At 36.1% G+C, this 23,950-nt stretch overlaps 1 protein-coding gene across 1 annotated transcript in view; it reads left to right on the forward strand.

The window, feature by feature from the left end:
• FAF1 (Fas associated factor 1) overlaps positions 1–23,950 on the forward strand; it is a 174,106-nt gene that overhangs the window by 46,971 nt on the left and 103,185 nt on the right. Inside the window, exons 5-7 of the mRNA XM_005151116.3 lie at positions 118–209; positions 554–642; positions 8,422–8,527. Coding sequence (XP_005151173.2) covers positions 118–209; positions 554–642; positions 8,422–8,527 — 287 coding nt within the window. The remainder of the gene's footprint in view (positions 1–117; positions 210–553; positions 643–8,421; positions 8,528–23,950) is intronic.

Genomic DNA, 23,950 nt, shown 5'->3' on the forward strand with positions numbered 1-23,950 from the left:
GGTTTTCATAGTAAATTATACCTTACTCTTGTTTTTCTTTTTAACTGTAACTCAGTGCTGTTTGAAATAAAGCAGTAGGTATCTATATCTTACATATTTTATTTGTTTTCTCTTTAGGAGATATCAAACATATTCTAGAAAATGAACTTCAGGTTCCTGCATCTAAAATGCTGTTAAAAGGGTGGAAGACTGGAGATGTAGATGATAGTGTAAGTTCTCAACTGTGTTTTCAGTTAACTAAATTCAGAGTTTCAAGCTCAGCATATGTGGGTGGGAATTACAATGCACAAATTGTGAGTGTTAGTGTTAGATGTCTTGGGTGGCATACAAGGAACTCTTAAGCATTGCAAAAAATTTTGGGACAAATGACTTTAGTTTGTGTGGGCTATGTATTTAGCATGGCCTGCCTACAAAAAAGATGTTATGAAGTTAGCAGCAAGTGTATCTTGAAGCAAAATAGTTGGTGGTATTGTTAATGAGTATCAATAATTAAAAGAAATAAAATGAAACATCAGTTCTGACATGTTATTTATAATGACTTTTCTCCTTTCAGACTGTTTTAAAAACTCTACACTTGCCAAAAAACAATAGTCTTTATGTTCTAACACCTGACCTGCCTCCTCCTTCTTCAAGTCATTCTGGGTAAGTCTTTTAGCCATAAATTCTGCTTGTGTGATTTGATTTTGTATGGTTTTTATGAAGCTATGTGTATCCTTGCAGGAATCTGCATTTGGTAAATACAAAGCATTTTCACTGCTCTAGGAAGTGTTGGGATGAAGTATCTCAGCACATCCTTATTGAGAAGAAAGTGTGGTACAGGTACCACTTAGGTACACTAGATTTTTACATCTCCCAGATGTGATGACTTTAATTTAACAAAAATGTAGTGTGAAAATGAGAAAAAGTTGAATAAAAATATTTATTAAAAATTCTTAAATTATTAAAAAAAGTCATTTGTCATCTTATAATTAGTTTTCTCTAATGGAGCAGGTTATCTTTTAATACTTACTTGAATAGTCAAGTAGTTAATGGTGAGTGTTCACGTGTCAGTGACTGTTGCTAAAGTTTGAGAATGAAATGTCATTTTATAGAAGGTGGAATCTTTACTCTTACAAAGTAATTTACAATTTGATTAGTTTAGCTTGTTTTCTTTCCTGCCCTGTCTCAAAGGCAGACCTGTATGGGCTCTTTAATTAGCAAAATATGGGTTTTATATAGTAGCCGCTAGAGGGTGCCCGGTAATTGAGCCTGGGATTGCAGCTGTGCACCTTGCTTGGAACTGCTGAAATTGCTTTCTCATTAGACTAGAGAGTGCCTTCAGGCTGTCTGAGGAAGGAGCTGGTTTGCTACCCTCTAGTCGATAGGAGAATATTCAACAAATACTGTCATATTGCTGGTGAGGGAAATGTTGACAATCGATGGAAATAACTGGTTTCCTAATAACTAAAAGTATTTCTTATATTACTGAAAGGTACTTGTACGCATAACTGCACAAGTGTAACTGTCTGTGGAGGAAGTAAGAATGCTGATATGAATTATAATACTAAAGAAAAGAAGCTTTAAAAGCAAGAATAGTGGCACTGGAGCAGAGTGAGCAGAGAGGGGGTGAGCTGTACATGCCCTGTATGTGCAAACAGGAGCTGTAATTGTGTGTAAGGGCAATAAGCCATCGTACTTAAGCAGCTAAGTAAAAGACAGTGAAAATAGTGCGGAATAACACTGCAGACACTAATTTTTTTAAAACCAATCAATTTCCAGTTTCAAAATTTTCCACCCAGGTATCCCTGAATATTGTAATTTGAATATCTGATTCTGGAAGGAAAACTGGGGTCTGAAGAATGTTGTTTATCGCAGCTTCAATAAACTATATAACCAATTGTTTAAAAACAGTTCTTAGGCTTTTTTAGTGGATGAATAGTTTCAAAGAACTTGCTAGTAAAATCAAAGTGGTTGTTACCTTTACAGTTTATACTTGTTTCATAGTGGAGATTAGTTCTGCATATTTTGAAGATAAAGTTGGTAGCTTTGGGATAGCAAATGATGATTAATTAGTGGCTACTTAAACAAGGATAATTTGAAGGCTAGATCATCTCCCTGAAGTCATAAATTCTAGATGAAAGGGGAGGCTTGCCTCCAATTAAAGCATCAATGCAGATCAAAACACATCTAATTGAAGCAATGTACCAAACGCAGTTACACTGTTTACTGCCTACTGTTAGGTCAGTTATTATTCAGATTAGTTTGTTACCCACAATTTTTAAAAGCGTCATGCTCACATCTATTATTAATGGATGATAAGGAACTTTGCCTCTTACTTTGTGAGTTTATCTGTTGTTGTCTTCAAATGCTTTCTATTTTGAACTCAAGATAAATAGTCGTGATTTGAATAGCTCCTGAAAGTGATATATGAAAAGCCTGAGATTTCAGTACATGATATTTTGTGTATATGCCCTTCTTAGAAGGAAGAATTTGGTCACAGCTCTATAAACTGCAGTTTGTGCCTGTTCTTGACACTGAGGGGGTACAGCATCTGAAACATCCTTTTCCAACATACTGGTGTGTAGGCATTGAAGTTTATTGTGACAGACTGAATGGGTATAACCCACAACTGACTTAAAAGTAGCACCTAAATGTAATGGCAAAGCGATCCTGCAATTTAAACAAGCAAAAATCTCCTATGGTATCTACGTTCACCAGGGACATATCTAAAGCTCTTAGAGGTAATAGAAACCCAGTGAATTACTACCACATGCTGGTAAATTGAGGTGTAAAGATTAAATTTAAATGTCAAATACCACCTGTACAGTTACATGCCCTGCTTTTCCCATTTGGCAAAGCCATACTTATCCATGCCTGATCTGAAGAAGAATAATAACATGTTCTGTGAACTGTGGGCAGAATGAAACCTGATTTCTACTGAATTTGTGCCTCATCCAAGTGGCTGCAGTAACTCAGCCCTGTCCCTCCGTGCTTCCCGCATCTCACCTACCTCTGGCACTGTCTCCAGTTCTTCCCATGTATTTTGTAGCACCTGTGTAATTTTTTTGACTCTGTGTAGACAGTCAGCTCTGCCTCTGTTCTCCAGCTGGTAGTCAGGTAATATCAAAGGAAAAGTAAATTATATGCTGTGGGTAGTTGTGAGATCATTGGCCAGAAGTCAGCTGGATGGAGTATAAAATACTACACTTGCAATGCAGCCTTTAACCAAGGTGGGTAGTAATTTGGATCCCTTTCCTCTGCCTGGCTGTTGATTTAGACCCAGTCTTTGGGACCTTATTAACACTGTCAGACCTGCTTGAAACTAGTGAATACGTTCAAAAGTTCCCAGATGGGACAGGTGGGTGGAGAGCATGATTTCCTTTGGAAAGTGGTCTTGAAAGGTGCTAAAGAATGTCCATCAATTAATTGTCAGAGGGGAGAGATCCCTTGCACCAGCTTCATGAGATTAGAATCTTTGCTTCCTTGGAGTGCAATTATTTCCATTTGCTGCCTTGGGTGCTTCTTGAGAACTGGCCAGTTTAGGAAAAAGATTTGGGAGAATGCAAAAGGGGAGCATCAAAAGCATAGACATGTGAGTCTGGCGATGGAGCTAGGTCATCAGGATCTTCTTTCTGTCTTGTACGCCCTGGGAGATGCTTTTTATCAATTTTTTTCTTTGGTTGTAATTTTACTAACTATAATGTATTTTATATTTATACTTTTTTGTGAATAGCTGAAAATCTTAGATACTTTACTATACCTGATGAATCATTGGAAAGTTCAAACCAGTTAAAAGCAATTTGACCAGTCGCGTTACTTAGAGGTTATTGCAAATAATGTATTTTTGCTAAGCAATTGTAACTCATTTAAGAAGTGTTATCTGTGTGGATAGGAAAAGAACCTCACAACCCCCATCTTCCAAGTAATGGGTCTATGTTGCTGAGTGCCTGTGTTTTAGATTGTTGTGGAGCAGTGGTGATTGTGGCATGGTGTCTTGTTGTATGTTATCAACTGTAGCAGAGTGTTAATTAAGAACGATGTAACCTGCAACTCCAATTATTAGTATTGTCTGTTTAGCTGGACAGGAGCAGTGCCTTGCTTTAGTTACTTTGAAAGCTTCAATAAGAATGGTAAGATTAATGTTTTATTTTCACATCTGCTCATGAGACAGTTTAAAAATCCTGAAGTTTAAAATGCAATAGAATGTAAACAAAAGGGCTTCTGCTCATTTACATGTTAGCCAGATTTGCTAACTGATTGCTGTTTGAACCTAATCTACCACCTCCTGCTGCATTAGCTACAACAAACATTACATTTACATACTGATTTCTTATTTTGTTTTAATGTAAATAATCTGTAATTACAGTAAATTTGGACTTCTGTTGACATGAGCTTGTATAAATCTGTAAGTTTAAAATGGAAATGTTAATTACCTTGTGTCATACCTGTTTATGTAAAATTCAGAGATTCTGGGAGAAATCTCCATGTAAGTGAGAAAGATACTGCCTAGTGGGAAATGCTGAATGTGTTCCTTAAAAGCATACAGAACTGAAATGGAAAGGAGCATTTGATCATTGATTAAGGATATACTTTCAGTTTCAAAGCTTGAAATATTACTAAAATTTCAAAGAAAAATGCTATTAAAAAGCAAAGCATTACGTAAAAAAAATCAGAGCTTTAAGGCAGTCACTTAACAATAGGTACAACCAGTCTATTTTATAGATTGTGTTACAGAAAAATAGAAAAGTGGTAAAAGCTTAAAATATAATAAATAGCTTAAAATATAGATATATAGAAGCTTAAAATACAATAAATATCAATGCTAATACTATCCTGCTTCATACTGATTGATCAGTTGCTGTCTCTTAAGATTAGCATTATTTGCAGTTAGACGTTTTTTGACTAAATGTTGTTTCTATTCTTAGTTTGTTAGACTTGTGGTTCACAAATTATACTGAATTCTGATGGAGTGAATAAATTCTTTCCAGACTCGTAATTGAGTTCTGATATTTTGAGTTTAGTGAAAAAGGAAAAAAAAATGCTTGCAACTTCCCTTGCTTGAAATTCAGGTCTCGGGAAGGAACATTTTTGTATAGTGTAGAGTTTTAACCCCAGCTGAATCCTGGTCCCACACTGAGGTTTCTGTGCATTGTGATAATGCTGATAATAGCTCTATGTAGACAATACATACAAAATCCTAAACTGGTCCAAGCCTCTAGTGCTAGAACTGGTCAGATTGATGACTCTGTTTGGGTCTATTTTCTGTTGTCTGTTTTTGGACTTCTTTTTTTGGGTGTAGGCAGAGTTCCTCTAATGGTAGATTAGTGCCCCAAAATACCATTGAGTTTCCTTGTCTCCTGTGCTGCATAGTGGAAGTATAATCATTCAGCTGAGGGGAAAAAAATGTAATGGCAATATGTAATCTGTCAGCAAATGCTTTTTAAAGGTAGGGTTTGCAGGAGTGTAGAAATGGTGCTGATAAGAGTGGTCTGTTTCTTGAATTTAGTTTTCCCACTAATTAATTCTCAGATAAATTACATTTTGTTAGAACTAATAGCGGGGGAGAGGCAGAAATCTGTCTTGACTTTAATGGGACCTGGGGTTTTGCCCTTATTCCCCTTTCCTTTCATGAGGATGTTTCATTTGGAAGGCTATAGTCAGCTGATAGCATTTGCAAGAAAATGAAACTGCTTAATACTCTTATTTTGTACATTTGTGGATAGCCTTAATGGCTGAAAATAAAGTTTTAGTATGTTTTGGAAGCAGAGATCTCCTGGCACAAATAATTTGGGGTAATCTATACCTGTAGTTGCTGGAAGAATTTAATCTGGAAGGAGACTGACATTACCGGTTGTCCAGCTGGGTGCTCCAATCGACCCAGTCCCTCAGAGGAGTGTTTGTACACACAGGAAGTCATTGGCACAAATGGCTCATCAGAAGCACCCTCAATTCCTTCTCCCAGTATATATAGGACAGGTCTTGTGGCTGTCAGGCCATATGAAATTCTGATGTGGGAGCCCAAAGAATTGGATCAGTTGACCCCTGCGTTTCTGTGTAAGCATAAGTAATATTTATCATTATATTATTTTTTTTCTGAAGAGAAAGTGAATAATTAACCATGCACTTTAATTGCTAACGCTTCAAAACCAAACTTATCCTCAAGGTTTTTTCATTTGTTTTTTTCAGACAGCTTAATTTTCAGCCTCTTCTTTGACTATATCATCTACGAATCTGTACTGAGAATTTGCTTGTTAACAGCATTCAGCTTGTGTTGTTTAGAAATCCAAAAAGTAGAGGTGTCAAAACTGCTAGTAACTTCAAAAATTGAGGCTTTTAATTTTAAGCACTTCATTTAAATTAACTGTGTTTGAAGAATATATTTTTCCCTTTTCTAAATACTCTCTGCTATCACATCCAGATGAAATAGAGAAGTGGAAAACCTTTCCTATGGACAGATGCTTTTTATCAGCATGCCGTATTTTGAATAGTGCTGAAGTGTGTGTATCACACATATGTTGAGAGATGGAGGGTTTGATTGAACTAGCCTGTTTCATTCTGTGTTTGCATCAATTACAGAATGAAAATGTGAATCGTTATCAGTTAGCATCTACAGATATTCGGATAAGAGTCAAAAATAGTTATGAAAGCCTTGCGTGGTTCTGTATGGAATCCAGAGCCATTCGCATATGCTGTAATTAATGTTTTCAGAGCAATTAATATGTGATTTGCCTCCAGTATTTGATGAAAACAAATAAAATATCAGAATCTGAAAAAGCACAGCAGGATATTGCTACTGAACGTTTGCCAAAAGAAAATATAGCTGTGGTGATGCAAAACCTATTGTTAATAATCGAATTAGAATTACCTTTAAAAACAGGCGTACAACTTCCCCCTCACTTTTGAAGGACTATTAAGTATTCTTTAGAACTTTTCTTACAAGATTTTGTGCCAAGTGCAGCAAACTTCATGTTCAGCAGAGATGACATCAGTTACATGTGGAGTGTCTCTCATATACTTGATCAAACTTGGCACTGACAATGAGTTATATTTATCTTCCATACCACAAAACCATAAAAGATGAGAAATAGCACTACATAACTTCGCTTTGTAGTATGTGATTATTATGTTTAAGATGTCACAGAATCCAAATTAAGTTGCTGAGTGAAGACATTTTTCTAAGGTAATTTTTCTTGAGATGTTAAAGCAAATCATGCATCTCTTGCTAAAGCATCCAGTGAATATTGCATGGGTTTCTTACCATCTGAGCAGCAAAAGTGCACATCAGTAATTGCAGTAGAAGTTAAAACTAACAAATCAGGTCCCAAACTAGTAGTCTTTCTTGTCTTGTATCTGTGCTCATGCTTATCTACATACAGAATTTGTCCTTTATTATTAAGAGGAATGGCATATTGAAGTATCATGGAATAGTGATGATGTGCAGGAAAAAGCCCCTAGTCTGTCATTCTGTCATTCTTTTAAGAGTATGTAATAAGAAAAACCAGGATTGAGTAAGCCCAATTTAATTCCATATGCCATCAAACAGGTCAGGTCTGCTTTAAATATTGTTTAGAAATCTAAGCTTATGTTACAGCATTGCTGCAGTTTTGTAGCCTATGTGAGACTGTACTGGGCTGTAATTGCCGTGCCTGTAACAGAAGTCCTGCCTTCTATTTTGAAAAGTAGATAGCTGCATAATTTTGTACCTAATGAAGCAAACAGGAGGCCTTTTTAACATCCAGATGTTTTGTTACCAGGGAAAAATACAAATAAGAACCCAAGTTTGTGACAACATGAACATATAGTTGGCCTGCTTAATCTATATTTTCAGATTGTCATAATTCATATGATTAAAGAAGTTTTAATGCACATTTAAAACAGCTTGGGCAGAACTAACTTTTCTAAGTGCTCAATACCCACATGAGAAATTTTGCTGTGGTTAGTTCCCCAGTTCTAATTAGCTGGGTTTATGTGCTTCGAATGAAACTAAGCGGAAGAATGTCCGTTTGGTTTATGCTTCAGGTAACCTAGAGAAGCAAGAGCATGCTTTGCCTTGTTCTACTTACCATCAGTTTTTAATGTGCATCGTAGCTTGATATTTTGTCTGGTCATCAATATGCTTACAAGTCTGATGTTAATGGCTTTATGAGTGCTAAATATACCCGATGTTTGTGAAGATAATGTGACTCTCTCAATTTTGAGAATACTTAACATTAGAAGAGCTTTAAAGGCTGCTGTCACCTTATTAAGGAAGGAGTTCAGGAATGGCCTTTGGTCATTCTCAGCATGCTTCCTTGCATTTAAGAGTGAAAAGAGAGATGATAATGTTGTGCCTGGACTTGTCCATGTAGAGTTTAGGGTACCCTGGGGTTTTTGCATCCAACTGTAAAACAAGCTATAACATGCTTATCCCTGATTTTCTTGTTTTTCTTTCAACCATTTCAGGGCCCTGCAGGAGTCATTAAATCAAAACTTCATGCTGATTGTCACCCATAGAGAAGTCCAGCGGGAGTACAACCTCAACTTCTCAGGAAGCAGTACCATTCAGGAGGTGAGTGCTGTTTCACAGCTGAAGAATAAATGTAGCTCATTATAGCTAATGCCAGCTCTGTTAAAGAGAGTTTACATAGTCTTGATGGATATTCCTTCATTTTATTAGACTCTTTTTTTAGTTTAATCAGTAGGATCATCAAGATTGCTGTAATTTCATTAAAGAACTTGGCCTAAAAAAATAGTTTACTATTAATTTATACAGAAAAGATGTTTCTTTTTGTTTGGTAGTAGCAATATATGCAATCAGTGTTATTGAATTACTCTAAAATAATGAGGAAAACAATTATTCAAATCACATTTTATCTTTAAGCCCTTTGAAGCTTCCCTCTGTCTTCCCTTCTTTTAACCAGCTCCATTTTGTAGGCACCTCTGCCGTTACTGGTTGCTATTGTAATGCTGTAATTTTTACTAGCCAAATGGTTTTGTGGATAATGGACGTCACTGCCGTTCTGTAGAATGGCCAGCAAGGGGTGATATTGTAGAGAACTTCATCAGAATTAAGTCCTGTAGGCACAAATATCTCCAATATGACTCTGGGCTCTGAATTTAGAACAAGCAGTCTGGCATATCTTAAAAACTGCTTTCTAAAGCCAAAGGTTGTTACCTCGTGCTCCATGGTATGTCTAATGACAGATGTTTTGGATGTTATTTTCTATATAGCCTACTAACTTCTGGAAACATGACAAACAATCTATAAATGTGAATCTTCAGAATTCACATTACAAAATATTAAGATTAAATGTTTGCTTTTCAAATTAAATGTATGCTTGCTGTTGGTCTGGTCTTTTAGGGTTGAACAGATTTATTGAAGGTTTTCATGCCACATGCTGGTGTTGTAGACAGAATTATTTCAAGTTCCATAATATTAGTTAGAGGAACAGTATCTCACACAACAGTGAAAAACCATCATTGTTTTCATTGTGAATCTTACTGTTCTTAAGATCTAAATTCTGATCTTTCCCCTGCATAAAGGTCTGTTTTGTGCTTACCTTTTTAAACCCGCTATAGTAAGTTCTGTTTTATTTTGCTTTGTTTTTAAGTACAAACAAACCTTCTTGCATCAGTTTGTTTTTTGAGGGGCTGAGCACTGACTCTTTACAATTAATAACAAGTTGAATATTTATGGCAATAAATTATCAGAATATCTGTTTTTAATTTTAAAGCAGTGAGATTCTAAAAGAAAACACAGGTATTGTGTGTTTAATTTTTACGTATGCTATATCAATTACTACTTTGCTCATGAGTCTTCCCCAGCTTAGAGGAACCAGAAAGCTGTGACGAAGCATGGGAATCTAGGCTGCTTCAACATGCAGTGAAGTTTTCTTTCTTGTTGACAATGGCAGACTATAGTCAATGTGTTACCATATAAAGTTGATGTAATGTAAAAGTCAGTTATGATTTTCTTCATTAAGCAACCAAAATAGTAAACCCCATAACCAGCATGAGCATCAAACCTTTCTTTGCCTTTACGTCTTCTATCTAAGTATTACATCTAATACTATAAAATTACGAAGACCATGTCAGAGGCTAAAATGAAAAGAATTCTGGACCTTCTTGTGCAGCTGATGCTGAGCAGGTGAATATGTCTGTCTGTGCAAAGTCTTATGGAAACCACTGGGGATTTGGCTGAGGTAAAAGGGTTGGCGAACATTTGTCTAATTATAGAAAACAAGCACTGTTTTGGATGTTAAGTCCCTAATGGCTTTTTAATTTATTATTTTCTTTCCTTTTAGCATAGAGCGAGCATTGTAACAAATGACTGATGAATCTGGTTAGTCTGTGTGATTTGAAGGAATCTTTCCTTCTCTTCTGTCCCTTGTCTGTCTCCTCTCCAGGGACTGTTAGATGGTTTGATTTTTTTTTTCCCCTTCCCTCTCTTGTTCACACTTTAACAAATTAAGTTTACTTTCCTTCTGGTACATTTTTGTCATCGTGGAAAAGCTCTCTGGGAGTTGCATTTGCCAACCACAAGAGGGCAGGAAGGACTATTCAATTATTACCTAAAAATGCAGCTCAGTGTTTTCAAATTAGCTTCTGGTATATTAACAAAAAGGAGTATAATGGCCAAGTTATTGTTTGATTTACAGATAATTGGCATATTGCAGGGAGGAGACTTAATTTCACCCTTTTAAATTAAACAGGGAGATTTAAAAAGACATAAAATATTCATTAATGTTCAGTGATTATAAAGCAGTGGCATATATTTATTCTACCTTTATTACTGTTTCGATGGGAAAATACTGCAAATATTTCAGAAATCGACTTGGCCATACTGACAAGTTGAAATGTTTAAGCAGTGTTAATGCAATCTACTCACACGTTATATCCTATGCAGAAAGATTCAAAATGACTGCATCAATTATTAAAAGAAATACTTAAAATTCTGTAAGTGTTCGACTGCTTGCCACAGTTGGGTGCAACTGTCTCTTCAGGGCTGGTTGTTTAATTTGTTGTTATTATTAACACTGTGAATTTTAAGGAATAAAAGGAAAATTCAAGGAATGTCTGAAAAAAAGCCCCCCCCCCACGACACAACCAAAAACCCCAACCCCAATATCCTTTCAAAACTGACATAAATATTTTGCAGTAGATTAAATGCAATATCCGCAGCTCTCAGTTGTGCTTTCCTAAACTACTGCTGCTTCAGTTCTGTGTTGTCTTTTTTTTAGTGTTTAAAATGCATGTTTAATAGTAAATGATATTTGGATGAGTTGTTATTCCAAAGAAATCTTACTGTTTAATGGGGAAGGAATCTGACGGAAAATGCTTTGAGAGAAGCCTGAAGCTGTAGTGCTCTTGTCTGCTTCCACAGTTTCTTGCGTATTAATTCAGTAGTTGGATAGTTGATAGCAATTGAAAATGCAGCCTTTTTGCCTTTTTTTTTTTTTACATGCTTTATCTATATCTTCAACTGTTTACATATTTATTTAATTTCTCAGCTTAAAAGATATGTTACATTCAGTAATATTGGTGGAGGATTATGAGCCTATGGGGGATCTTTAGAAATGAAATAAAAAATTAGACAAATAAAATTCTGGATATTGTATTTTTTCTGTGGGTTGGGCAGGGGAGTTGTTATCTGCGAAAGTTAAAGATAGCGTGGGTCTAAATTGCAAATTAATCTGTGTCACAGGTTTCTGACATCTGTTTGTTCTTGTAAAATTACAGAATTAAATCTGGGCAGATACTGTTCGGGGAAATATCACGGTTACTTTTATCCCTGATCTGCATTTTAAAGTGGAAATCAGTAGGTTTGGTGCTAGTTTGGAGACTGTAAATAAGTACATTTTTAGTGTAACATACAGTTAAAGAAGGACAATTGTAAAAAATTGAACTCTTAATACTCACAAGACTAAAAGGAGTTTTCTGTCTGAATGCTTGCTTTTTATTCTGCTAACGTAATTTGTAGAGGCTAGACATAATTGCAGTGAGAGAATTTTTAAGATTTGATTTGAGAAGCTACATGCTAAGTTATTACCAGGCATTTCCACCTTCAACGTAATTTGTTTTCTGTCTGTTCTTGCTAACTTGTTCTCATTTAGAAACAAGTGTTTCGGCTACTTTAATTTTCACAAGTTGTAGTTATCGTGTTTGATGGAAATGAAGAACAGCCCTTTTTTGGGGGGGGAGAATATTTAAATGTTTTGTGAAAGCAAGTTTGTGTTCTTATCCTGGAGCAGACAAACTGATTTGTAAAAAACTTTGATTTTTGAGTTCTTGTCACAATAGTGTGCTCCACACTTTTTGTTTTAGTCAGTGACATAGGAAAAAAAAACAACCCGAAACTGAGTAACTCTTTTAAAAACAAGGAGTTTGCATTTGTCTGTTTTACTCTTGGTATAGACTTAGAAGCCTTTTTGTGATTGCTGTGTGTAGGATTACAGAAGTGTATCCCATGTACATGAGCTGTGGCTGCTAAAGAGTGGACGGGTTAAATTAAATATGCAGAAACCTCAGGTCTCTTCCAGATTGGTAATTTTGTGTTGTAACTGCTGGAGATTCCAGTTGAAAATGTTAGGCAAAGCGTGTACTGGGCATTATAATTCCTAGTAAAACATAAAATCTGTGCAAACAATGAAAGGAGATGGGTCCCTAAATAGTGGTTGCCTCTGCATACTGCCTCTGTTCTTTATTCCGTTCCTTTAGCCAATAACCTAATCAGAGGGTAGCTGCTTAGCATCCCTGTCACCTGTGCTAGGTAATATATTTGTTCTTTGTTCCCTATAGATTTACTGGCTAAGGTGGAATATGAAAAGCAGTGTATCCAATAGCACTCCAGGCAGGAGGAGGAACTATTTGTGCATACAACTGCCTGGGCTGAGATAAACTATAAGTTCTGTGTTGACAGACCCTTTTGACAGTCTGAAGTCCTTTGTGTTGAATTTCTAGAAACTTTTTTGATAAATAGGTGAATGTGAAACAAGCTATGAACCCACCGTTTATAAACATGCAGACAGACACCTTATTTAAAAAGCCTAAATAAACATAATAGATAAATATAAGTAAGTAGATCAATTACCTTTAGCATGCACAAAAATAATTCATCTGAAGGTCTTGTACCTTTTTCAGATCTGATTTTTGGTATCTGTACAAAATATCTTCAAGCCAGTTGTTGCTGAGTGAGATCATCCACAGTAAAGGTCTGTCACTGGCATGGGGACACAAAATGTATATCTAAATAATGTTTTTTTTTAATGTTGTAGCTAAGTAGCTTGAATAAAATGTTTGCCAGAAATGCGAATAGGTGTATCCAAACGTGGTACATACGTGAACGGTTTCACAGGTGTGTTATGTTTTGAGGTTTTTTAAATTTGATTTACAATTGTTGAAAACTATTTTTATGCTAATAAAACCCAGTAACTAACACTTTTCAGTATTTTGATAGGAGCTGCACAAACATTCTATACTATTGTTCAATTATTCCCTTAGTACCAGAGGAGCTATTAAACCGTGTTGCTGCTATACTGATTGTACTTCAGACATAATTTTTTTGGTGAAATTTGAACATTTTGTTTGCTTTTAAAAGAAATCTGTAGTGTAAAAATGATATTAAATTATAGGGAGTCATAACAGCAGTATACATAATTTAAACGTCTATCACTGCGATAGCCTCAGTGTTCTACAGTGGTAAATGAGTACCAGGTAGCAAGCTAGGTTTTGACTTTTTAAACAAGAGAAAAATCTATTTTTATGAAGCTAAATTGACTTTTTGATTCGTTTATTTTTGTGCCTTTCTTCTAAAGAAAAACAGCACATCACTAATCTAAAATGTATTTGCTGAAAGCAATCCTTGATAAACTTTTTGTAAATGGTCATGTGTTAGGAATTATATGAAAAGGAGTTCCTTGGGAAATAAAGAGAAAATACCTTTTATGTACCTGTTCAAAAGTGATAGCTTTATTAGGCGCTTGAAATATCTTAATATCTGACTGTCGAGATCTGTTTCACAGAATCACAGAATCACACAGTTTCGAGGAGATCCTACCCATGAAGGCATATAACTATTATTCTTTTTCTCTTTATGCAACAGAAGCAGCACTAAGAGATAAAGGAAGGGCACTCGTCTACTTCTCTATTAATTATGAAGCTTAATATATTCCTCACAGAATATGTTTCATAACCTGTAATTTGGTTTTGGTGGGTTTGGACGTGCATATCATTAAAGGAACCATCTTCAGTTATCAAAAACTAGTAAACATAGACATTTTTATATGCAAGAAAAGGCAGAGAGTAAATAATTGCACTGGTGACCAATACTGTAATAATCCTGTTTTACAATATGCACTTGACAGGTTGTAATAGTGCTAATTGAAGAGACTAATTCACACTTGCTTCATTCTATTCAAAGGCAAAATCAGCAGCTTGTTTTGCTTTTGACCAGATGGTCCTGATGAACACCTACTGTGCACTTTAAGTGCTTTACTAGAATTACAAAGGCTGGGGGCTGCATCCGACTCAAAATGATTTGAGAAGAGAAAAAAACCTCACTGCTCAATGGATTTGGTGCAACTAAATTAATTCTAGTGGACCCATTACACATTGAGCCCCCTTTTCAAAGTGCTGAGCCTCCTCGTTTGTTCTGTAGCAATGAGAAAGTGAAAGGCAGATTACTGCAAACAGAAATAAAAAAAAAGTGCTGTGAAAAGGAGAAAAGAGGCCTTGAAGCCTTTTCATATCATTTGGGTTTTTCAAGTGCGTTATTTTTGGGGAGGGTGGATGTATGAAAAGCCAATTGGAGTTTTTTTTGTTTTAAAGTGCGCTATTTAAGTACTATGAATATAAAAGCAAGAGCAACAGTTGACTGAGTTTACTGTGGTAAAGCTTTGTGTCCAAGGATGAATCAAATTCATTATAGTCAATGCTTTGTATTTTCATATGAATGTAGGGTTAGTTTCACAAGACTGTGTCTGTTTAGGATAATTATAATTTAATATTTTCCTTTCATAAAGTTATCACTGTAGATATCTAAAATTTGCTGAAAGCAAGGTTTTCTCTTGAATAAATTTAGAAGCACCTAGAGAGTTTAAAACTCCAAAGGAAGCTGTTTGATTTCCAAGGGAAGGCAAGGCATGTTCCAATAGCGTCGAAGCGCTGATTATTATAACTAATTAGAAGTCACACATCTGTTAGCTTTCGATTTGTCAGCGCTTGTACTTTGCTGTGTATGTTTATATCTCCCTTCTTCTTTGCTCTTATTCTCTGTCTCTATTACACTCCATCCATAAGTGTAGATGGATTTGAGAGAAACTCTCAAAGGATAAGGAGTAATTTAGTTGAATTTGAAAGTAATGAGGAATCATTGTTATAATTTTGGTTATAGGTTCGGCTCCGTAAATGCTCAGTCATGTGAGTTGTCCTTATTTTAGAAGTAATCATGTTGAATTGAATGGCTTTGCTCATGTAATTTAAGGATGCTAAGGATTTTGGGGATCAAGACCTAATTTAAAACCCTGAATTTTTAAAAACTGCAATTAAAACCATTGCTTGCTATTCTGATTTTGAATATTTGCTATGTTTTACATTCGGGCTGGAGAATTTTTATGCAAGGCTTCTACCATAATGCTAGCTATTAAAAAGGTGTTAGCATGAAATGACAAGAAAACCTAAGCAGCTTTATGAACATATTAAACAGCTATGTCCTTAGTTCCTGTGCTGTTTAAAGTGGAAAGCAGTATTCTGTAGCTAAGTAGCACAGCACTGCTATTTGTATAATGGTAAATGAAAAGCTAAAGTTAGCATTTTTTGCAATTAAAAAAAATTAATTTACAGCTTGTAAATTAAAGTGTATGACAGGACGGTTTAACCTTTCTATCCTGTGTTAACTATAATATGATCGCTTCTATTATTGCATGATATACACTTATATTAAAAAAACCAACAATCGTTGAATTGCTGATTTGTTTTCAAACAATGAAATTTGTATTTGTGCAAATTATAGTAGGCACAGTGTTCTCTCATGTTTTCTCATCAAACAACCCAATTATACTTATAAATAGTGAGGTGCTAATGAACTGTTGTTCTGGAAAAGTTGTTTGCTTTTTTTTTTAAACTTGAGTAAGAAAGGAAACACTTCACAATTTTAGAGTGCTTGCTTGGTGAGAAAATGCTTGAAAATATTGTACTTATGTAAATCATGTTGGTGCTATCACTTTTAAATACACAACAGAAGCTAATCTAAAACCCCCATCAGTTCATATGGAGGACAACTAGATTCTTGACATTGTAAATTGCTCACTTAATTGGGAACTGGTGATTTTTACTTTTACTTATTAAATTATAGACTTTTTTCCCCTACAAATTTATATTTCAGTTTAAAGTTTCTTAGTGCCTTCATTTCACAGAAAACACATTTTTTTGGTAGTTGAGGTAATGAGGATATTTAACATAGTTGTGGAGATATGCCACTGAAATGGTCAACAGTATCTTAGCAGCAGTGTAATGATAGTGCTGCACGACATGGCTTTGTAATTGCTATGCAAAGAAAACACTCAGTTGCTGTTTCAAATGTGAATTAATAATGTTTGTCTCTGTCTGGTACTTAACATCTCAGTGAAACAGTGAGCTGTCTCTTTAATCAGCCTGTTTCTGACGATTTTTCAGTTATGTTCCTATATCTGTGTCAAAACATGGACTTGAAAAGTTATTCTTTTGTTTTTGCATGAAGAATCGGGGGCATAAATTGAAGAGCCTTGCACTCATTTAAAGGATAAAATAGCCTCATAATCACCCTCAAGAAATCCCTGTTACTGTTTATAAAAAGGGTTATAGAAGCTCTCAGCAAACATTTTCAATAAGTGGCAAAATTTATGCCCTGCTTTGTGATAGTTGCGTGACCAGACAGTGGGGTATAGGATTGTTTTAAGGTTTTTACAGCTGCAGGCAAAAAGCATCTGTTCCTAGAAAAGCCTTCATTGTTTAATTTTGACACTGACTTTTCCATGCTGCTTGTACCAGTCTCTGGATTAGGTGCCACTAATATAGAATTTAAGTTGCTCCCAAATGCAGCTGTCACTATACATGGCCTTGTAGCTTAGGTGAAGTAGATGTAATCAAAACAAGCGGTTTTGTACAAGGTCATTTCAGAAGACTGAAAAAGGAGTTTTGACAATATTGTATCTTGTGAGTAGCCGGGCTTTTCACTTTTGTGTTGGTTTACTAATTCTTGTGATGACCACTGATGTATATGACTGCCTCAGAAACAATGAAAGAAGGATTTTGAAACTGCATTGCTTTTTTTTATAGGCATTTAATATTACATTTATTTTGATTGAGCAGTTACTGGGCATTTAATTACATACACTCCATGTATGTGTGTTTGTATCTCTGTATCTCTACAGTGAAATGGCATGATTTACAAAACTCTGGGAGATGTGACTCTTTTTTGACAAGCTTCCATTTCTTTCCTTCAAAGTTTCCAGTGAATTAAAAATGAAAGAGCACTTCATTTTATGTATCCCAGAGTTGTGTTAATTTCTACCCAGCTGGTCTAAAATGATTGATACAAAGCCAAATTTGTGACTGCCTGCATTACAAAGTCTGTAATTTGCTAATGAATTATGATAATAATCTTTCATCATACATGAAAGATTTAGACAAACAATTTACTAACTATATAGTTTGATCACAATTTTTGGGTTTGTACCAAGCCTTGAATCTACTTTATTTTTCTCTGCCTAGATTAGCAGACCAAAGTAAACTTATTCTTACCTTGTTTTGAAAGCAATAATGTTGGTAGGTATGTGGGGATGATGGTGGACAGCAGAAATATAAGCTTGTAGTGTAAAACTCCATATTTAATGTGTGTACAAATCAAACCACCCAGTTTCCAACTAAAGAAACATTACAGTAGGCATGGCACAGGAAGTTGTTTGAGACTGCATCTGTTGTTGTGGGGACGTAGAAGTGAGTGAAAACAGGGTAGAGATGTTTTTCCATGTTAAGCTTCCTTTGGGTTTGGTAAAAGCAAACTATTTCACGTATAGGTAGACAAAGGCATAGGAACAAAGCAGACTTAAAAAGAAAACCACATGCTCCAGAAGAGGAGCAACTGCCACACTATCCTGTCAACCCGAATGAAGTTTGTGGTTACCTGCATAGGGTATCAGCAAACAGTTGATCTTGAACACTCTAAGGACCTCCTAAGGATAATGTTCATGGTAGGATACAAGCACAGTGTAAGCAGATGTCTTCCTGTACAAAATGTGCTCTTTTTTTGTCATCTCAGGGAGCAGATCATCCACCTTCACTTCAAAGGTTACTTCCCAGTTCTGCAGAACTTGCTTTGTGTTGAATATTATACTTTTCCAATACTGAGCAACGCAGGAGAAATAAGAGGAGCTTTCTGTTCAGTGACCTCTGGCTTTTCTTCTGTTTCACAAATAGCCTCTATCATTTTTTCTGTTCCTCTTGAGCTCAGTTTGGTGGTTTTGAGTAGACATGGTTTTGATGTCCACCCTAGAAAAACAATCAATGATTCAAAACCCCCCACAAGACCTAACACGTATATCCAGTACTGCCATTATTGTTGTTCAGATGAAACTGTTGACTTCAGTGGTTTCTGGCTTTAAGTTCTTCTCTTTAGACAACGAGTTACCTGAAAAAAGCCGGTTTCTTACCCCAAAACTACACATGTGACTGCTGGAAACAAAATCACATTATGATTGTTGGGGCTACTGTTAAGTGGAGCATGATTTCAATGTTAAAAAAGGTAAAAAAAAGTAGAGAGACTGGGAAGTAGGACAGCAGGCAGTATTGAGAAAATGCCGTCCATAGCAAGGACTGATAATGTGGCCTTGTGAAAGATAACAAAATGAGCACTGGGATAGGTGCTGACTGGAAAGTCTTCACTCTTACGACTCTTACTTCCCAGGAAGGTGCTTCTGTCTAGTAGCTGTTCGCTGGTGTATCTAATATCTAGTGACTCTCTTGGAAACTGATGTTACATTTGAAAGTGTATCTCAAGACCTTCACAACATTGGAAACAGATAAGCAATAGAAGAAAGAGGAGTACAAAAACAAGGATGTTTTATTTTATTCTGCAATTAGTCTATAAGGAAGAGAGAGACTCTTGCTCAAAATCTGTACATATGAAATGGCAGGAAGTCTGACTGCCTGGTCTCAATGGAATAGCTGTACATAACTTACTTCAACCCTTGGAAAGAGAAATGGAGAAAGGAACAATGGCTCTTAAGAACTGACATGATTTCAGTCATTTCATTCCACAGCATCACGGCAAAATACAGCACCCCAGGTATGTTTTCAGTTTTTTCCAGGAGAAAAACAAAGGTATGATATGGTTCTCAAATATATTTTGCTAATTTTTGTTGATATTCTACTATTTACTGAGCTTGGCAACTCTGCAGCAGGTACTGTTACTTAAGAAACATTGTGAGCTATGTTTGTGTCCCATTATTAGTTTCTTTGTAACCATAAGATGAATTTCAGATCAACATCTCCTATCTGTGTCTTGCATAAACTCCTGTTTGCACTTACGCATGTGAAGTTCTTCATTTAGAACAAGACAGGACTTATTCCTGACTAATTCAAAATTGGGGAGTCTAAAAATGCTTAGATTGATCAGGGGAATGTTTTGTATTTTGACAGTTTCACCTATCAGAGTCTTTCACCCACTCTGTTTAAAAGGTCTTGGCTCTGTTTTATTCTATGTATTGACATTGGGCTGGCAAGGAAAAAGACTAGACTGCTTCTTAGAACTATGACCACCGGGCAGCCTAGGCCAGGACTGAGACAGGCAAAATAGAGAAGCTCTGATGTTCACAAAAAGCAGCAACAGAACAGTGGAAGAGGATACGTTTTTGCCATATGAAACAGTAAAGTTAAACTTCTCTCCCTGGTACAAAAGGTAAACTGTCAAATCACACAGGTCCATGTTAATATCTCAAGGTTGGGACTTATGAGGCCAATAAAGAATACGGAAGGTCTCTTGAGCATTTTGTGAGGTCTGGGCAGGGTGAAAGCTTCCTTTCTGATGAACTAAGAGGCTGAGATAAATCTTGAATTGCCATGGAGATACTTTCCTTCTTAAAGCTTCCCAACCAAACATGAGGTTGTAGTTCACAGCTATGTCTACATTAGCATGCAGGACCATGCAGTAGAAAGTCTGAGTAGAAAACCACTTGGTGAGGATCTAACATCCGTGCTATTTATGTTTCTGGTGTTTTACTGACAACAGCTCCTAGTCTGGTTCTGTGGATTGAATGTTTCTTAGCAGTTGAAGCTTAAAAATTGTGCATCTTCTGTTTTAGTTTGATCCTAATGGTATTCGGTTTGCATGTTCTGAGACTGCTCCGTCATGCAAGCTGAAGTACAGGAAGTTGGACACATGGGAGAGTAAAGATCAGGAGTGTGTTTTTGAAGTGAAACACTAATGCAACTCCATCATACAAGGACTGGATCTGCATCAGTCCTTTGGTGCAAAACAGTGTTTTTAAATGTTACACAATTAGGAAACCTTCTCATTGTAGCAGAAACACTGTCATTTCTTAGTAATTCTGTAAACAGAAGTGGTCAAATTCTTCTTGAATGGAAACAAGTAAGTGAAAGATTAAGTGAAATGTGCACCTCCTGCGTGTTTTGAGCTCACTGCAGAGTAGCCATGCAAAGAATCAACATGAGCAGCAAGACAAGCCTTTTGAATACCCCAGATTCATTCAGGTTTTTTTCTTAAGATCAGTTGGAAATGAGGAGCAATAAGACTCAGTGGTTAAATGTTTTTTTTCCTGAAACATAAATGCAAACTGTTTGAAATAGAAGATAATTTTAGCATGCAGCATCCGTTTTCTCAAGACACTGATACCGGAAGAGAACTGCAAATCCAATTTCAGTTCTCATTTTGTGTCTTTCGCCTTGTGTTGGTTTATAGGTCAGAGTGAAGTTCATTCAGTTTTGACTTGCAGAATCTGATGGTCACCCATGTATGTTTCCTCCTGTAGGTCATTTTGCTTGTTTAGTGAATCATGTCTCTTTTTCCCTTCTTTTTAAGAATTTGTTTTTCTCTTCATTTTATTTTGTTATTCCACATACACATTTTCTTTTTCAGTGCTTTCTCATTCCTGCTTTTTATCTTCTGATTACTGACTCTTAGAGTTTATAATGAAAATTTTTGTATGAATTTCTTTATTGCTGCTTGTTTAAAAAAAATCAGTATGGCTTATCAGGTTTAGCTTCTAAATACTCTTTTCTCCTTATAATGTAGAAATCCATACTGTAAATCACAAACTTTTCCATTATTGTGCTCTTTATGCTTATTTTCTGCTATGTGGAGTGCTAAGTATTATGCCTGAAAACTGTTCCTGTGTGGAGGGAGTTACCAAGTACAATGCTTGCACATCAGCTTTTCGAACAGAGACAAATTTTGTCATACTATTATATGAGTATCAGATGGAAATTGTTAACTTCCATAGTTCAATAAACTTACACTTTGAATTTAGAAAAGATGTGTTTTTCAATTTTTGGGGCCTTTTTGTTGGTATATATTCTACACACTGAATTTGCATAACTATGAGAATTCTTGTGGTTCAGAGGAGGAGCTGTTAAACAGTTGTTTTATTAACATCTCAGGGAAAAACCAGGCAGAATAGCTGAACATGTAAATGAGGAGCTTGTGATGCTATAACTTGTCAAATAACCATTGATGTGGTATAGCTGAGCAAACTGTTTCAGTGTGTGCATATACAGTAGGCATTTCTCTCCAAATTAATATTTGCATTTGAAATATGTGTGTAGTGCAAATACTTGAGAAGTATATAACAATTAATAATATTTTGTGTTTGATGTTTACATGTTACGTGCTCTGCATTTTAATTCTTAACATTATCGGCTGCTTTAATCATCTTGAATTAGTGTTCCCAATGTATTGATTCAAAGGGATTTATTACTTAATTATTAATGTTTGATAGGCATTTATATCCTTGAAACAGGTTGTGTTTGGTCAGTAGTTAGGTGGCATTTTTTGAGATTGTCATTTTGTTCTTTGAAATCTCAGGCCATTTTAAAAGTCCTGTGCCACCTTTCTGAATGTTTGAGTTGTGAAGAGAGAAACTTCCAGAATAGGACATCACTTTAGTAGCATTTTACATCTTAGAACTGTGCATCTTGGAACTTTTACGTCTTAGAGCTCTGTGCTAGAGCAGTATGTAGTACTAAAATAAAGATGTACCTCTAATCTGCTTTAGTTAAACCAACGTGAACTGCTGTGTGAATGTTCTTATTTTAAAGGCAGCTTGTTCTACTTTAACATAAACTGAAGATGAAATAGATGAAGTGAAAGCCAAGTAAGGCTTGTCCTTGGTTGAGGTAACCTGCATTAGTTAATATATTGCAAATAAATACTAGGAAACAAAAAACTTTGGTCTCTCTCAAAAGTCCCATCTTCACTATGCAAGCAAGTAGAAGCTACAGGCTATACTAAAACCAGACGTACCAGTTGTAAAGTAGTAAAGTAACGCTAAATACCGTAATGCCAAATGTGGAACATGAAACAAATGTCATAAGCCTGCTCTTCTGTTAGTGCTCCTATTGTCTTAGTGTAATGAGCTCAGAGTTTTCCTTCTGAAGTGGCACATATTCAAGTGTATAAGTAAGGACTTTGATTTGAGGACCTTTCAGAGTATCTCTCAGTTATGATGTAACAAAAAATTTTTACCCTTATAATAATATGGACTAAAGGAAAAAGTGGCATGTTCAAGGTATTTCCTGAATTTCTTTCCATGATGATTTTCTTGTTCAGCCAAAAGGATTGCTTTGACTTTGGTTGGTTTCATAGACAAAAATACGCATCTCGGACTTCTCGTTAAAGCTCTTTTTCAATTCCTTGAATTCTTTTGCTCTCCCATTTGTGAATCATGGCTAATGCAGGTGGAATAAGGAGAAAAAGTCAGTTTTGTTCTCTCTTCTTTCACTGCTTGGCAATTTAAAGGTAGTGTTACATTTGAAATTGTTATCCATCATATATAAACACTTGTTTACTTCTAATTTCTGTAAACCTGCTACCCATGTTCCACCACTGTTAAAATGATGACTTGTTGGACAATTTTTTTAATTCATTTTCCAGTTTAGGGGTATGTGTTACTGTTGTAGAATAAATCTGAAAATACTCTACTGTATCATGAGGTTCATGGTGCTCTGGAGGAGCTGTGTTGCAGCAGTTCTGTGACCTTAGGCAATGGAGTAAGAGAGATGGAGTAGTGTTTATGCAAAACAAGATGAGCTCTCTTTCCAAAATGCACCTGAAGATATCTTTTTTTCTAGTTATTTTATGAAACAATGAAGACCTTGTAGCACCAGGAGTATAGGGCAAATCCTGCCTCTCTGTCTGCTTGCACTAATAGGATGCAGCTCCCACAAAGTTGTTGGTGTTCATTTGGAGTTGTGTCCTGCTGCCCTCCTTGTAGACATGTCCCCAGAGCTTGAGGGTGGGAGAGGGAGGAGAAGAGGATGAGCTGTTCTCAGCAGCCATTTGCCCTTAGACTTCTGTCTTGGATCCTAGCAGGGAGTCAATGTCATTTTATAGCTGTATTTAACTCCCTGTCATCCTGCTCCCCTCTTCCTCCCCATGTGCTGCTTTGAAGGCAGGCCCTGGGGTCAGCAGCAGCCTGGCTTCTGCAGGAGCTGAGCCACTGCATGGAAAGGGAGCCTGAGATGTGGTGCAAAAGCAGGAGCTAGGCAGACCTGTCAATGGCTTTTCCCCCCCTGAGTGTTAATTGTGGTCACAAACATTAAGTGTTTCTGTAAAATTAACATCTTGGTATTATGTATTTATTTTCCACCATGTAGCTTCAATGTCAAGTTTACCCGGCAGACAAGTCAAAACAAGCATATTATATTCTCACCACTGCTGCAGCAAGTTTCAGCCTGGGATCTCAGAAAATCACAGTGTTCATTCTGGTTAGCAGCTAATAGG

The sequence above is a fragment of the Melopsittacus undulatus genome, chromosome 6 (assembly GCF_012275295.1).
Source record: "Melopsittacus undulatus isolate bMelUnd1 chromosome 6, bMelUnd1.mat.Z, whole genome shotgun sequence".
In the NCBI taxonomy this organism is placed as follows: Eukaryota; Metazoa; Chordata; class Aves; order Psittaciformes; family Psittaculidae; genus Melopsittacus; species Melopsittacus undulatus.